We start from the raw sequence: 16,684 nt of genomic DNA, 5'->3' as shown, positions 1-16,684 counted from the left end.
GCCTCTCTTCATTGGCTTCCTGTTAATTCTAGAATAGAATTTAAAATTCTTCTTCTTACTTATAAGGTTTTGAATAATCAGGTCCCATCTTATCTTAGGGACCTCGTAGTACCATATCACCCCAATAGAGCGCTTCGCTCTCAGACTGCAGGCTTACTTGTAGTTCCTAGGGTTTGTAAGAGTAGAATGGGAGGCAGAGCCTTCAGCTTTCAGGCTCCTCTCCTGTGGAACCAGCTCCCAATTCAGATCAGGGAGACAGACACCCTCTCTACTTTTAAGATTAGGCTTAAAACTTTCCTTTTTGCTAAAGCTTATAGTTAGGGCTGGATCAGGTGACCCTGAACCATCCCTTAGTTATGCTGCTATAGACGTAGACTGCTGGGGGGTTCCCATGATGCACTGTTTCTTTCTCTTTTTGCTCTGTATGCACCACTCTGCATTTAATCATTAGTGATCGATCTCTGCTCCCCTCCACAGCATGTCTTTTTCCTGGTTCTCTCCCTCAGCCCCAACCAGTCCCAGCAGAAGACTGCCCCTCCCTGAGCCTGGTTCTGCTGGAGGTTTCTTCCTGTTAAAAGGGAGTTTTTCTTTCCCACTGTAGCCAAGTGCTTGCTCACAGGGGGTCGTTTTGACCATTGGGGTTTTACATAATTATTGTATGGCCTTGCCTTACAATATAAAGCGCCTTGGGGCAACTGTTTGTTGTGATTTGGTGCTATATAAAAAAAAAATTGATTGATTGATGGTGCCGGGCGGTCTCGTGTACGCTTGATGGTGCCGGGCGGTCTCGTGTATGACTGATCGTCGGGGGTCTGGTGTTTTTTGGGTTTTTTTTTTACTTTAGGACATCATAAAGCAGTTTTCACCTCCTCTTGGCTCCACTTCAGTTTCCCTCTCAGACCGTCTCTCTGATCGTACTGGTCCCCATCTGGATCTGGAGCGTCTTCACAATCCTCACTGACAAAGACAAAACACTGTCCCTGAACTCAACAGACTTTAATCTTCTGGTGACTGCAGACAATAAATAAATAAAGTCCAGGCTGCAGCACTTTTAGGCGGGGAAATGGCTATTCGCACAGCAAGACTCTGGTGGCAAAACTTGGAACTACTTGTATAAACAAACATACTGCATTCAAGATGTCATAAGTCCTTTAATATTTGCCCGATTTTGATTTTTTTTATTTTGAAGCTGAAGATGTCTTCTTTACAGTACACTAGTCGATTTTATCATACATACAACAAAAAAACTGTGGCGAAGCATCAAAGCAAAAATGTCTCACACTTCTAGATCTAGTCTACAGTCTGCATCACAAAATGATATTTAAAAGAGGACTCACTATATCCCTAAGGATTACACTGGTGTAAAAATTATTTAAATTACATCCTGTAAAAAAGGGTTAAGAATAGGCCTACACTGTCTTTTGATACTATGACATGAGAAGCATTACCATATACTGCTTTATTATGCAGTTATCTTCCTGTCAATATTAGAACTGCTAAGACTCAAAGATTTTACAACAAAAACTTATCAGTTTTATGTCTACCTGAAGTTTTACTATGTCAATTTTACAATAAAATGTTTAATCTTATACACTTCAACTACCATGGTTTTATACATTTATATTAATACTGTAGGTATATTGTGCATATCTTATTGTAAATTGCATGTTTAATTTTAATATGTAATTATCCGTTTCATATTGTATAAACCCTCCATCACAAAATGAGAGCCGGGTTTAAGATTAGTATTAATTAAACTGGTTGTTGCCAATCTACATTCTGCTCTTAACTGTAAACCCTCAATAAAGATCATTATATATATTTTTTTACATGAAGGCACACACCACTGACAGGTTTCGCCGTGTGAATAGTGGAATGAGAGTTTTGGACACACACGGCCGCCGTGACTCGGCCTTTAGGCGGCAGTTAAGTTTGCTAACGCTAAAAAACAAGCGAGCCATTTGTTTTACATAACGCCTGCGGTGCGGTCAAACATTATTTTAACGATAACCAATCTTTACTAATTAACCTAAACAACTTACCCATGACTCCACCAAGACATTTCCTTCACTTTCTGCTGTTTGGAGACGTATTTATTTGCCTTCAGCACCTCAAATGCATCGAAATTGCCAGTTTCGTTTGCTGCTAAGGAGCCGCTCGGTTAAAGGTAACCTGAGCGGCTGACCAGCCGGTGTTGAAGCACCTCGGTTGGTTGACTGATTTAGTTAGTAGATCATCTTCACCAGCTCGTCCCGCTCCTGAGTTTCTATCTCGCGCCCTTCTCTCCTCCAGGCGGACAGTGACGTATCTGTGCAGTGCGCATGCGCAACACAACCCTTCAAAATAAAAGTCCAGCAGAAACACCGGATCTTTTGACACACACACACGCGCGCGCAGGTGCAGGCAGCCTGAGTTTTACCAAAAGGTAAGATTTGTTAACTTCACTGATAAATCAAAGGTTAATTATGCAAACATTCTCAAAATGTAAAATGTCGTTTTCTACTGTTTGTACATGAAAGATGTTTGAATAACATCCTAAGGACAGAAACCAAAGACTGACAGAACTTTACTGAAATTCATGTTAATATGAAACCTAGTTCAACAACATTAAATATAAAAAGGTACAACTACAAGCATGTGCATAAGAATAGGCTCGTGTAATTTTTGTGTGTCGAGCTGCAGCTGCACAACTTCCTCCAAACAAGCTGAGCAGCAGCTGTGCCAATTAACTTCAGAAGTCCAACCACACAGTTAAAGATGGAGACAGAAGCTCTTCTTAAAGGTAAGACGGGCTTTGGAAGCTCTAACGCTCTGCTGGATGATGTAACTGCAGGTGGTGACACTCACATTTTGTCTCGTAGATCTGAAAAGCTTTGAGTGTTCCTCGCTGTCGGAGCTCGACAGGAAGTTCATGTGTGAGCACAGTTTACTTTCTGCTTTGTCTCTGGAACAACTGTCCACATCAAATGACACAGCTGCTGACAAGTCCAGACTGTCCAACCCGGGTTCTCTCTGCGTGCCACAGGACGGCATGTCTCTTTCTCAGACTCTTCCTGCTACCTGCTTCAGTGTTTGGGAGGTGGACACCTGTACCCTGACTGCACCTCTGCCGGGGAAGTCTTCCACACCTCAAGTCTTTAGTCAAAACCAGAAGACTGGACCTCTTGAGCAGTTGTACCCTCAGGTTCCGTGGGACGTGTCTCTGATAAAGTCTGAGACCAGCAGCCCCAGGCCTGGCCTGGAGCTTGGCGTGCTGGAGCTGACCTGGAGTCCAAGCCTTCAGTCTGCACCCCCGTCTCTGAATGAACTCTCTCAGGAGGATGTGCCTCTGCAGCCGCTGTGTACCGAGGATAAATGTCTTCTGTCTTACTCTGCAGTGACCGATGAGTGAAGAGCCTTGTGTCCGTATTGTTAGTCTGAGTTCCTGTACCCATTTTAAATGTGCTTAAATAAAAGTGTCTCAGTAAGGTGTCACTGTGTGGGTGTGACGCTTTCTTCAGGCCGTGTGAGTGCTCCCTCTGTGTCCACGTCCTGCTCCTGAAAGGAAGCAACAGTACGGTTAGATGGTCTTGGAGGCCCAGTCAACTAGCTGCAGGGACTAAAAAAAAAAAAAAAAAAAAAAAAAAACTCACCTGATTGACCTTCTTCAGCTCCCCAACATGGAAGAAAACGTGTTCCAGAATGTGCTTGGGGTCTCTGTGGTCCTTCTCTAGCTTTGCAGTCAGCCCCAAGATGTTGCCACACCTCTGTATGTAGTATTCCAAATCCTCCTCTGTACCTGAACCAAGATGTGTCTGACGTTAATCCCAGTCACAGCTTGAATTGAGCCATTTTTAAGTTGCCGACTTACATTTGTTGGTGAGCTGTGCCAGGCGCACCTTCTCCGAGGCGAAGGCTTCATCCAGGTCAAACAAATCCAGCACAGGTGGCGGCAGATCTCTGTACGTGGGAGGGAAGACCTGAAATTTCACATAAATTCTTAGAGAAAATCTAAACTGACTCCCAGATATCTACGTTATACTAATAACTGCCACCAATTCAACTCCATATTGTCAGGTGCCAAATGAACAAAGTTACTTCCAAAACCAGTGTTAGGAGGTAAACGCTGGTCAAGAATGTCAAACTCAAATCGACTTAAAACACCGCGACAACCACCAGGAGTGCGGCGGTCTGCTTAGCAACAGGTCTGGGTCATACAGGGAAGAGATGTGAAATAATTTAAAAACAAAAATACCAAATTCTGCATGTAACTTAAGTTCATTTTCTTTAATCAGTACAATTGATTAGAATGGCCTCAATATGTCATAAGATACTTCATTTGTGGTGTTTTTTAAACTAGTTTGGGAGGTCCTTGTCTACTGCAAAATTCCACATTTATTTTAGGATTTCCAAGGAATCAACACAAGAAATGGCAATAAAAGCACAAAATCCTAAAATAAAGACCAGATTAAACTGACTCTCAACTTTATTGTAGTTTCCAAACCTGTGGGTCAGCAATCTGCGTCCATCTCATGTTTTCTGTTTAAACCACATCAAATATGTTGTCCACTGCAATCTTTTTATCCATGTTGATGATTTTTGGAACTTAAGTCTCTTCCAGAGAAACATGTTAAATTGAGAACCACATACAGGGAGAAAAAAGGGTAACTTACACTAACTATGGTAGCAATAAACAGCATTTTTAAGATATTAAGGAGTGTCATGGGACCTTCTTGGATTTTTCCATTTACCAAGTGAAAAACTGGGCTTGCAATAGCTAATTTATTATATTAATGTCTGCACAATTTCGTGCTTTTACCAGAAAACGTCAAGTATTCTTAGAACACACGTGTGAGTCAACTGCTTCTTTGCAGCTTGTGCTGATTTTCACAGTTTGACTCAGTTTATTGGACTGGTCTCTGGGACATCCTGAGGATCCCTGCATGTCATAGTCAGCCTACATACAGATAGTGTGCTATAGGCAGGCTCTGAGTTTTCCCCCCTGAAAACGGGCATTCCTCAGGGGTCTGTTCTGGCTCTGCCACTGTTCGGTGCTTGATTTGGCAAACAGTGCTGTGATCTTTGCGGACTCCATGGATACTCTGATTTCAGCACTTGAGAAGCTGCGTGAGGAATTACAGTGTCTGCCTTTGTGATTATCCTGGATCAAGTCTAAAATCCAGGGTCTTCATGACTTCCTGGACTCAGCCATGAGAAGTCTCTCTGTGTGTAGTGCAGCAGATAACAAACAATCCTTCACAAGCACCAAATTCAGCACAAATACTCCTTAGACTTTACTCTTTTGAAAAAAAAAAAAGATCGGTCACTTCAATTTTCAATAGGTGTCCAGTTAAGGGTCAACTGAAGAATTACACAGGGATCAAAATTTTAAAATGCTCCAATCATATTGAAAGCTATACCCAGTGGTGGGCACAGCTAACCAAAAAGTTAGTGTGGCCGGTAATCCAGCAGCCCAGCCCCCACAATAGCGTCGGAGACCCAGCTCAGCCTCGCAGCAGCATCACAGGTCCATCCCGGTCCACGTTGGCAAAGCAGGCCCACTTCGCAGACCCATGCCAAGTCACCTCACAGATCCAAGCCAAGCCCGAGGCTCGTCGCGGCCAGTCAGAAGTGCCCAGCCAAGCCGGAGGCTCCTCAAGGCGTGTTGGAGGATAAGTTAAGCTATGCTCCCGAAAATGCTAGAGGTCTGTGTATTAGGAACATGAGCCAGTTAGATCGCTTTGATTAAGAATGCTTCACTATTTGTTAAAGGCCTAATTGAGAGATTCTACATCATGTCTTGGTTTACAGTGGGAGGTTAGTTTGCTACATTGCTTTTTTCAGTTTGAGGATTATGTTTTGATTATTATGACAACAGACGCATCACAACTTACTTCTGCACAGGAGTTAAAGTTACATTTTTTAAAGACATTGAATATAGTTTTCATAACATTGAAAAGAACATTGATCTGGATTGTTTATTTGGAGGGGGGGGGGGGAATAATACACATCACTGTAAATACTTTACTGAAGAGCAACTGAACGATTATTCTTTGACAAATGGGATTTTCTCCATAATTCACTTTAATAGTAGAAGTGTACTTAGGAACTTTTCAAAAATTCAGGATTGCTTAAAACATCTAATAAACATTTTTCTGTCATTATGATTACTGAGACTTGGTTGACAGAGGAGCAGGTTGACACTGTCCAGTTTGAGGGATATAATTTTTTTCCACAAATAGGATGAAGAAACGGGGCGGTGGTGTGGCACTTTATGTATGTTCAAATTATTAAAGTCACATTATACAAAACATGTCTTTTTCTTTGGAAAATATTATGGAATGCGTTACAGTGGAAATCATATGTGAAAAATCCAAAAATACAATTGTGAGTTTATAGAGCTCCGGGATCAAATTTAAATATTTTTGTGGATAGATTAACTGAAATATACAACACAATTAAGAATAATAAGCTTTTATTTGTTTGTGGAGATTTTAACACTGATTTACTTAATCCTCATGGTCAGGCACATACTTGTATAAAAGAATTGATAAACTCTGTGCTTTGTATAGGCTTGTTTCCAGTAATCACACTTCCAACTAGGATAACTATGAATTCAATTATCGACAATATATTAACAAATGCTACTGTAGGGAACTTAACAGATGGTGATTAACAGATAAGTGATGTCAGTGATCATTTACCAGTTTTCATAGCTTTTAATTCAGTTGTTGATAAAAAGGAACAAAAAGAAACAGTAAATTTCAAAAGAAAAATAACTGATGCTTCTATTGAAAACCTCAGAAGGGACTTAATGCATCGTGATTAGTGTGATATTTATAGTGAGGCTATTGATAAATCATATGAATTGTTTGTTTCCATTATTTCTAACTTGAATGAAAAACATTGCCCGTTTGTGCCTATAACTGGAAATAAGAAAAAAAAAAAAATCGATAAACCTTGGGTTACAAAGGGACTCCAGAATGCATGTAAAAAGAAACATTTTTTGTACAGTTTATAAAATTTAGAACAAAAGAAGCTGAAAGTAAATATGACATATAATGCGATTGTGTAAGAAGCAGTTTTATTGCAATTTATTGGAAAAAATAAAACCAACACTAAAAGCACCTGGGAGCTTTTAAATAAAATTATTAAAAAGAAAAAGTTGTTAACAATTATCCATCTTACTTTCGTACTGATTCTGACAAAACTGTAAAAGAAAATAAAACTATTGCTGATCATTTCAATGGTTATTTTGTCACTGTGGGCAAAAACGTATCAAATTCAATTGTATCCTCAAAAATGTGCTCTTTGGACAACAGCAATACAAAGAATACAACTCTGGATTTATTGTGTATTAATGAAACTGATGAAATTGAAATTATTGACATAGTTCGCAAGTTAAAAGGGAAAATCAATTGACAGTGACGACCTTGATATGTTCTTGATTTAAAAAAAACACATTATTGATTGTATTATTAAACCCTTGACTTACATTTGTAATTTGTCATTGATGACCGGGAAATTTCCTTCTAAAATTAAAATAGCTAAGGTGATACCATTGTACAAATCTGGTAATAAGCATGTTTTTTCAAACTACAGGCCAATCTCAGTGTTACCACAGTTTTCAGAAATTCTAGAAAAGATATTTCTAAAGAGGTTGAACATTTTCTTAACTAAACAACGCATTCTTAGTGAAAATCAGTATGGTTTTAGGAAAAATCTCACTACTTCATTGGCTTTGGTCGATTTTGTTGAACAGGTTACAAATGCATCACAGATGTGTAAGTTGTCCATGCCATGGGCACTAACACACCCCCATACCATCACAGATGCTGACTTTTGATCTTTGCACTAGTAACAATCTGGATGATCTTTTTCGTCTTTTATCCAGAGGACACGACATCCATGATTTCCAAAAACAATTTGAAATGTGGACTCATCAGACCACAGCACACTTTTCCACTTTGCGTCTGTCCATTTCAAATGAGCTCAGGCCCAAAGAAGGTGGCGGCGTTTCTGGGTGTTGTTGATGTATGGCTTTCTCTTTGCATGGTAGAGTTTTAACTTGCACTAGTAGATGTAGCGATGAACTGTGTTAAGTGACAATGGTTTTCTTAAGTGTTCCTGAGCCCATGCAGTAAAATCTTTTACACAATGATGTCAGTTTTTAATGCAGTGCCGCCTGAGGGATTGAAGGTCACGGGCATTCAATGTTGGTTTTCGGCCTTGCTGCTTATGTGTAGAAAGTTCTCCAGATTGTCTGAATCTTCTGATTATATTATGGACTGTAGATGATGGAATCCCTAAATTCCTTGCAATTGAACGTTGAGAAACACTGTTCTTAAACTGTTGGACTATTTTTTTCACACATTTGTTCACAAAGTGGTGATCCTCACCCCGTCTTTGCTTGTGAATGGCAGGATGTTCCTTTTATACCCAATCATGACACTCACAATTAGTGTCCTCAGTTCCCAAATGCTTATTGAGTGTTGTTAAAAGGAAAGGTGATGTAACACAGTGGTAAACATACCACTGCAGGCATCCATTTCAAAAGGAGCAAATATTTGCACAAAAACAATTAAGTTTATCAATTTGAACATTAAATATCATGTCTTTGTGGTGTATTCAATTGAATATAGGTTGAAGAGGATTTGCAAATCATTGCATTCTGTTTTTATTTACATTTTACACAATGTCCCAACTTCATTGGAATTGGGGTTGTATGACTTACTGCATTGAGGTATGGGGAAATACATATAAAATAAATATAAATCCAGTATTTCTGTTACAAAATAAAGCTATAAGAGTTATAAGTAAAAAACCATATCGGGGACCAACAAATCCATTGTTTGCTTGTTTGCACATTTTGAAATTTTGGGACTTGTTTGATTATTTTATGATACAGCTCATGTATAAAGTAAAAAATGAACTCTTGCCTCAACATGTCCAGGAATTGTTTAAAATGAGGGAGTCATGTGTAGCGGAAAGATGTGATCAAACAGCCAACATCTTAAACTTGCATTAAGATGGGGCCATTGGGCTCCTTCAAAGAAAAGATAAACCCCATACAGCAAGGCCTGGTATATCTCCAGGTGTCAAAGAGGAGACATTTTAAGCCATACACGGCTTGGATCTGTCAACAAACCCCACTATATTCAGGATTTAGAACTTCCCCAAAGTGCATTCTCCACATAGCTGGGAATTCTTATCAGTGGCCCAAACCAGACGCCACTCAACACCCCCTTTCACAGGTCTGCTAGATAAATAAAAATCTAACAATGGAACAAGAGTGACCCCTGTGGAACGACTTGGGAAGGACAGGGTAATTGATTTCCTGCAAGACTCAAACTCCTAACCTCATTTTAAAAAGGGAGTTTCATTGTATTGTTGTAGCAAAAGAACAAAAAAAAAAAAAGAGAAAAGGAAACATGTCACTCTTTTCTATGCATGCATGAAAGTGTTATATTTGATGTGTTATAACTCTGTTCATTGGGGAATGTTTACTTAGTGTGTTCTTATATATATGTGTGTGTGTGGTATATAATTCCAGGTAAATCAGTTACAAGATCTATTCTGCAGGACTTGGTTTGGTTTCAAAGCGGAATGTTGGAGCCATGCTGATTTATATATATAAAACTAGACAACGGAAACTCCAGAAATTACATTACCCAGAATTTTTGGGGGTGGAGCTTATTAACCCTTTAAAAGAGCTTGCGCCCGGGAATTCGCTCTCTTGCTGCTTCTGCTTCGCTTACCTCTTTACTCTTCTCCTCTCTCTTCTTTTCCTTGAATCTAAAGACGCGCCTAAAGCCGTCAAGATTTATGACTCATTGTCTAAAGCCACATGCTACTTAAGACTCTTTCTTGTTTGGCGTACCGACAAGAATTTACTTTATTTTCCGACAGATAACTTTTGCAACCTTTGTCAAGTTAAATGCGCCAGCGCATTTAACTTCCTTTTTCGAATTTTCAAATTAAAACCTTTTTTCTTTTTCAAACTCCAAATTCCTTTCACAAACATTTTTCTTCATGAAAGGAGGTGATGGTCTAGTGGTTAAGGTGATGGGCTTGAGACCAGAAGATCCTGACTAGAAAATCACTAAGGGCCCTTGGGCAAGGTCTTTAATCCCCTATTGCTCCCGGTGTGTAGTGAATGCCTTGTATGGCAGCACCCTGACATCGGGGTGAATGTGAGGCATAATTGTAAAGCACTTTGAGCATCTGATGCAGATGGAAAAGCACTATATAAATGCAGTCCATTTACCATTTATCTTCTAAAGTCAGATAATTTTGCACTGAATTCTGATTCGACCAAGCTTACAAAAAGACGACAACAAAAGATGAATTTTTGATTTCTGATAGAGAATAAAGACGCTCAAACCTTTATTCTGACGAGCCATACTCCAGAGCGTTGCAGAGGAAAAACATCCAGGTCAGCTGAGACATCCACAGCAACTTGAACTGCCGCCGTGAAATCACAGCACCGCAATAACAGAAATCATCCCCGCCACTGACGAAACCGAGAGGGTCGGACCAGCAGAGCCTCTTTGTCAAGGTCCCTGGTGAAGCTGTGTGGCGGACAGAGCGTCGACTGAACCAGACAATTCCAGCATCAGACCTCACGGAGACTTGCTGCACTGCGCAAGTAAGACCGGGGTATGTTGTCAGATTAACAGAGTGGCTTTATTTAACGCTATTCAAAATCATTAATCTTCTCTCAGGTTAACAATACCAAAGTAAATTACCTGTTAAATTAGGACAAATCTTACTCCTAAAACTCCCGCTATGAAACCAAATTATCTGAACATCACATAATCATTGCTCATCGAAGGTTGTCATAATTAAACTGATCACCGTGATATGTCCTGTTATTTAACTCCTGCCAGGGTTAAATAAATATCTTAAACGTGTGAAGTTGTCTGTGATTTCTGTATGGTTTTACAGAGGGTGTCGGATCTGACCTGCGGAGCTTATCCTTTAGAAACTAAGACCGATTAACTAAACTGAGACTAATCAATTAATGAATGTTTAAACTCATAAGCACTTATGCTTTGAAATAAGTGGTGCCCCAGTGTAAAATTATCCACAAGTGATAATTTTCAATATTCCAAAACATTATTATATTCATCCTGTGGTTTTTCCCTACACATGTTTTTGTCTGAGAGGAATTTCCGTATTTGACTGCTTAAAGTATCGTATTACTGTAAAAAGTCATTGTGTATCTGTTAAAGCGGTTAAAATCCGGAATGACTTCCCTGATAGTATTAAATTATCTCGAACTTTGGCTGGCCCGAAAAGATCTTATAAAAATAGCAAAATTGCTTATAGTACGATAAATTAGGTAAATTGTTTTTGTTTCTGTTTTTCTGTTTAATCTGTGCTAATACTGCTAATTGTTCTGCTATGTTCAGATGTTTGGTGTCTTGATTAATCTACAAACTTTTTTGCTCGTCTTCTTGTTCTTTTCTTTTTTGTAGTTGCTATTATGAGTGCATATATAGGGGTGGACGTTTACAAGTCTTTGCTTCAGCTCACACCCTTTTAGCTGCACACAACTGGGAAATTATTTTCTGAAATGGTTTGAGGTTATGTTTGCTTTTGTTTTTCTTTGTTTGGTCTTGTGAGAGATTTCTTTAAGTTTTTGTGTGTGCGCCAAATAAAAATTCTAATTCAAATTCAGATAAGCGATAACCGATAACTTTTCGTACTGATTTGGACGTGGCCACATCAGCTTACACTGTTGGCTTTTGAAAAACCAGTTTCACTTTAAACGCCGCCGGGGCTGCTGGGTAAATTGAAGGATCACAAACACACAAAAAAAACGCACGAAAAATGAATGAATAAAAAAATAAAACCCCAAACACTGTCATCATCTTTCAAAAGCAGTAAAACGCAGTATTAGAAGTCACAGTTTATCTCGGTATTAGATACACCGTCATTTACGAGCTAAAAGCTGCTGCTTTTTTCACATGCTTTGAACCCTGCGGCTTAAACAACCAAAATACGTCTATTAATGCATTGATTGATTAAAAGACACGTAGTAAATATAAATTCTTACCTGTCATATTCAGTGGGGTTCATTAAATTCTGAAGAAATAATCCACATAAAGCGACCTGATTATCCAAAACGGTGTCTAAGTCCCTCTGTAACATAGCTGGGCCGTGAGATCTCCTCTCTCCCACAGATGCCGTTGCCACAAAAAAATAAAATAAAATAATGTTAAAATTAGTCCGTTATGTTTCTGTGCCGAATAGACGGTAACACTCACTGTAACGTCCAAAGTGAACCTGAACTACACGACCCACAATGTTCCCTGCGTCGACCGGCCAATCACGTTTTGCACTTAATGTTGACATCATCAACAAGCGACAGCCACAAACACACAACAGATGGACTAAAATGTTTGATTTTAGGGTTTACAAACATTTTTGACCGTTAAACTTTGCTCACTTTACCAGCAACAAAAATGTTAGTGTACTTAAAGTTATCGGAATTAAATTTATGGGAAGATAATTGGTCCGCTGATGGTTTTAAAAGTTATCTGAAAAGCTAATCTGCTAGCAAAAACATTAGCTTCGATAATTATCCCCAACTTTGTCCACCACTGGCTATACCATATTATGTGTCTGATCACGAATATTCCAAAAAGGTTTCATTTGGACTATGTATGATTGAATGTTATGGAGTTATGGGGTAAAAATGTTAAGAATGGTGACAAAGGACAATTTCAGTTTGTACAGGAGTCAAAAGTTAAAGTGGCAGCAATTTTGGTAAAAAAAAAAAGTGGCGCAAATTATTAGTTGAACTAATAGGATAGGTTTGACTGTGCTGAATGTTTGGTTGTAAATGTCAAACAATGTCAATGTACATTGGATTCTATGGCATGTGACATATGTTACCCTGTAACGTGATAACTGAGCATGACACATGATACAAACTATTCCTTTTGAAAACTCTATAAACTCAACCAACAATTTGCATCACATTTTACAAAAATTGGAGCAACTTTAACTTTTGACCCCTGTACAAACTGAAACTCACCTTTGTCACCATTCTTGCTGTTTTTACCCCATCATTCCAGAACATTCAGTCACAGATAGTCCAAAGTATACTTTTTTGGAATCTTTATGGTCAGACAAATAATGTGTTATACTTTTCAATATGATTGGAGCATTTCTAAATTTTGAGCCTTGTGTAATTCCTTATGTAATTCTTCATTCATCCCTACCTAGGCCCCATATTGGATTTTCAAGTGGCCAGCACTTTTTTCTCAAACACTGATTTATGAAGAACATTAATGCCAAAACTGATGCTTATATCACCAAGTGAACAATTCTGGCCAAAAGTCAAACTTATCTTTTCCACTAGTGGTTTAACTTGTAGAAACATTCACTTATCTTAACCGTGACATTCACGTCCTCAGCCTTTGAGATCGAGAGGCACCTGGGAAGAACTTATGGAGTCATGAGGTCAAAGGTCAGAGGTGTGTGTTGATGCCAATGTCTCTGCAGGAGAACAAAGGTCCAGGTCTTTAAGGTCCTGGTCAGGGTTCTAGCTAGGACCATTTTAGTACCAGATAAATTATGTGATCACAACTCATACTGTAGCATCAGGGGCCATGGGCCCCTGGATCCGTGCCCTGCCCCCCCCCCCTCCAAAGCTATATGGTTTTATACCACTAAAGCATTCTTGGCAAGCCTTATTTTAACTAATTTTAGGTGGTTTTAGATCAAGGGTGGGCAACGAGGGCCGAGACACTGCATGTTTTCCTTGCAAAAAAAAAAAAAAAATCACCTCAGCAGCTGGGTTTCTGATGAGCTTCTCCCCTGAACCTAAACACCTCATCGTCAAGGAAATCACCTGCTGAGGTGATTGGTAGCAAGGAAAACCTGCAGTGTCTCGGCCCTTTATGGCACATGATTGCCCACCCCTGTTTTAGATGCATTGAACGCAAGAATAATAAACAAAAAATTATATTTATGTTGTAATATATGTAAGATCAAAGTTATTTTTTGCATGTTTCTGTCAAAGTCTAAGTTAATAAATTAAATAACATTGAAAATGTTAAAAACACATTAATATTTAATGGAGACAGTATTTACTCTCTTCTTCAAAAATGTCACACAGCATCTTTTAATCCAGTGAATCAGGCAGTTTTTCTGTCATCTTGACATTTTTTTTTTCAACAATTTGAGTGGGATATAACACCTAATTACCTTGTTTGAACAAGAGCTGAACCTGGACTGATGTGAGCTTTTCGGAAACACGGACCCTTTCAACTGTAAAATAAGCCAAATTCATGAATGTATCTTAAGATACGGATACAGAAGGACTTTCATGGCGGCTTTTTTTTCCTTCAGTTCAGAGCAGAGACGCTGCTTTCAGCTGTGGCCCTTCACAGCACGCTGCTGTGGCCACAGAACGTGCTGACTCTCTGATCTCTGCTGTTTGTGATTTGATACGAAGAAAATGAGAAATATATTTCTTATTACTTTGTTAGTTTAAAATTGCAAAACTATGACTCTATAAGCTTGAAATACGATTGAATTGGTACATTTTCAGCAACATTTCAGTTCATTTTTCAGAAATTCTGTGCTGGGTGGCACAGCCAATTTGAACCAAGAGTTGGGTGGAAATTTGCAGTGCTGGGCGGGGCCACCCTAGATTTACAGAATTTGAGAGTATCTCGTTAGGCATGCTGACGAAACTCATAACGTCAACAAAAAGCACAACCTGCTTATTTGATTCTATACCAACAAAACTGTTTAAGGACCTGTGGCCCACTCTTGGGCCAACTGGAAATTATTAATCTTTCTTTAACTTCTGGATCTGTTCCTAAATGTTTCAAATCTGCAGTGATTAAACCATTACTTTAGAAACCTAATCTTGACCCGTGTGTATTGAAAAACTATCGGCCGATATCAAAGCTATCATTTTGCTCTAAAATTCTGGAAAAAGTGGTGTCACAGCACCTCGTGGACCATCTTACTGAGAATAATCTCTTTGAGCCACTGCATGCCATTCCAGAATCAGAGGTCAGATTTAAGATTTTAAATAATTAAATGAAATAAATAAATAATAATAATAAAAGAAGTGTTGATTTTGCCCAAGTTTGGAAAATGCAAGAAACATCAGAGCGAGTACTTGTGTGGTTTAAATGTTCCTTGAAGAAACAAAATGTTGGTTATACAGACGGATGACGTCACTTAAACTCACAGCAGGCTGAAGCTGAGGCAGGGGCATCTCAAACTGCGGCATGATCAGCTGCAGAGGCTCATATTTGACATTCAGCTGCTTGTAAACACTAGTGGGGGGAAAAGGGTTTAGCTTTTTTTGTTTTTGTATGTGCATGTGTCTCTGGCACATCTTGTATTCTCACCTGGTGACTTGGGGTAAAGTGTTTGCTGACAGAGTGAAAAAAGAAGAATGAAAGAGAGAGGTGAAGTCTCTGGGGTTCTCCTCACTTTCTTGTATCCCCACTCTGAGCTGTTCTGACGTACAGCCTGTGTCCGGCAGCATCATGTAGTCTGGGATCTGGAACACAAAAGGAAACCAAGTCTCAGGTTGTGGGGTTTTTTTAAAGACTTTTATTACCTGCTGCCAGTTACAGTGATGTTCTAGGTCACAACACTGCTGATACACCTAATACAAGAAAATGTGTTTATGTTTTTGAAGAAAAAAATTTGAGTGGATGAATCTTATCAGAATCAGAATCAAATTTATTGTCAAGTAAGTTCTCACGTACAAGGAATTTGATCTGGTGTTGGTGCATAAACAACAAGAAAAAGGAAGAGGAAAAAACCTCTGTAAGAAGTAAAAGAGTCAAATAGGCAAAACTATATTCACTGTGAAATAAATATAGCATAACTGTTATACAGTTAAACTGTAAAACCAGTTCATTTATTAGTCTCGCTGCGGTTGGAAAGAAGCTGTTTTTGTGTCTTGAGGTTTTGGTCCTGATGGACCTCAGCTGTCTGCTAGAGGGGAGGGTGACAAAACGTTTGTCTCGTGGGTGGAAGGGATCAGACAAAATCTTCCTTGCTCACCTCAGGGCCCTGGAGGTGTACAGCAGGGCCGTAAAATGAAAACTGTGAAATCTGAGGAAAATTTGTCGGGGGTCTGGGGTTGGGCAGCCCCCAGCACCTGGGGTCTAGGGCCCGTGGCGATCCAGAAACCAAATTAATTTTGTACCTAATGACACATTTTCAGCATCTCCTGGAAGAAAAATCTCAAAATTAGTGCATATTTAAATGATCCTGTATTCACCCTTTCATGTGAACCATCAATGATCATGTTGAAATAAGAGAATATGACGTGGAAGTAGGACCTGGAATGATTTTCCTTTTAATTGTAAACCAAATTATGCATTAACTCAGAACAACTAAACTACATGAAATTCATGAAAACTGAAAAGACTGTTAAAGCATTTCAAAAACCACAGATAAAGATTGGAGAATATTTTGAAAATGATGGTAAAATATCAATAACATACCTTATAGTAAAAGTCATTTATATTCTTGTGTAAATTCCTATAAATCCATTCAAAGCCACAATGTCTTTTTTCAAATGATAGAAAGTCTACATTAATTAAAAAAAAAAGTCACATAATCTTGTCTGAAATCCTGTTTGAACAGCACAATGTTGATTTTCCAGAGAGAGAAAAATTCTTACCATGTTTCCTGACGGCACAAGATGCAGTTC

The 16,684-nt window shown here is 39.0% G+C and overlaps 2 protein-coding genes across 3 annotated transcripts in view; both read right to left on the bottom strand.

Moving 5' to 3' along the window:
- The window catches only part of mybl2b (v-myb avian myeloblastosis viral oncogene homolog-like 2b), a 43,525-nt gene extending 41,090 nt beyond the window's left edge, over positions 1–2,435 (bottom strand). For both annotated transcript variants that reach the window (XM_034167498.1, XM_034167499.1), the window contains exons 1-2: positions 2,043–2,435; positions 867–957 (exon numbers count right to left, since the gene is read on the bottom strand). In XM_034167498.1, the coding sequence (XP_034023389.1) occupies positions 867–957; positions 2,043–2,062 (111 nt within the window). In that variant the 5' untranslated portion in view covers positions 2,063–2,435. The remainder of the gene's footprint in view (positions 1–866; positions 958–2,042) is intronic.
- Positions 2,436–3,047: 612 nt separating this feature from the next.
- ift52 (intraflagellar transport 52 homolog (Chlamydomonas)) overlaps positions 3,048–16,684 on the bottom strand; it is a 52,967-nt gene continuing 39,330 nt past the window's right edge. Inside the window, exons 10-14 of the mRNA XM_034167500.1 lie at positions 15,363–15,517; positions 15,200–15,287; positions 3,851–3,959; positions 3,633–3,778; positions 3,048–3,537 (exon numbers count right to left, since the gene is read on the bottom strand). Of these exons, the coding sequence (XP_034023391.1) occupies positions 3,472–3,537; positions 3,633–3,778; positions 3,851–3,959; positions 15,200–15,287; positions 15,363–15,517 (564 nt within the window). The 3' untranslated portion in view covers positions 3,048–3,471. The remainder of the gene's footprint in view (positions 3,538–3,632; positions 3,779–3,850; positions 3,960–15,199; positions 15,288–15,362; positions 15,518–16,684) is intronic.

This window comes from Thalassophryne amazonica, chromosome 3 (assembly GCF_902500255.1).
Source record: "Thalassophryne amazonica chromosome 3, fThaAma1.1, whole genome shotgun sequence".
NCBI classification, from domain to species: Eukaryota; Metazoa; Chordata; class Actinopteri; order Batrachoidiformes; family Batrachoididae; genus Thalassophryne; species Thalassophryne amazonica.
Note: the sequence above shows the minus strand (reverse complement) of the source record. Positions and strands in the feature narration are given on the sequence as shown.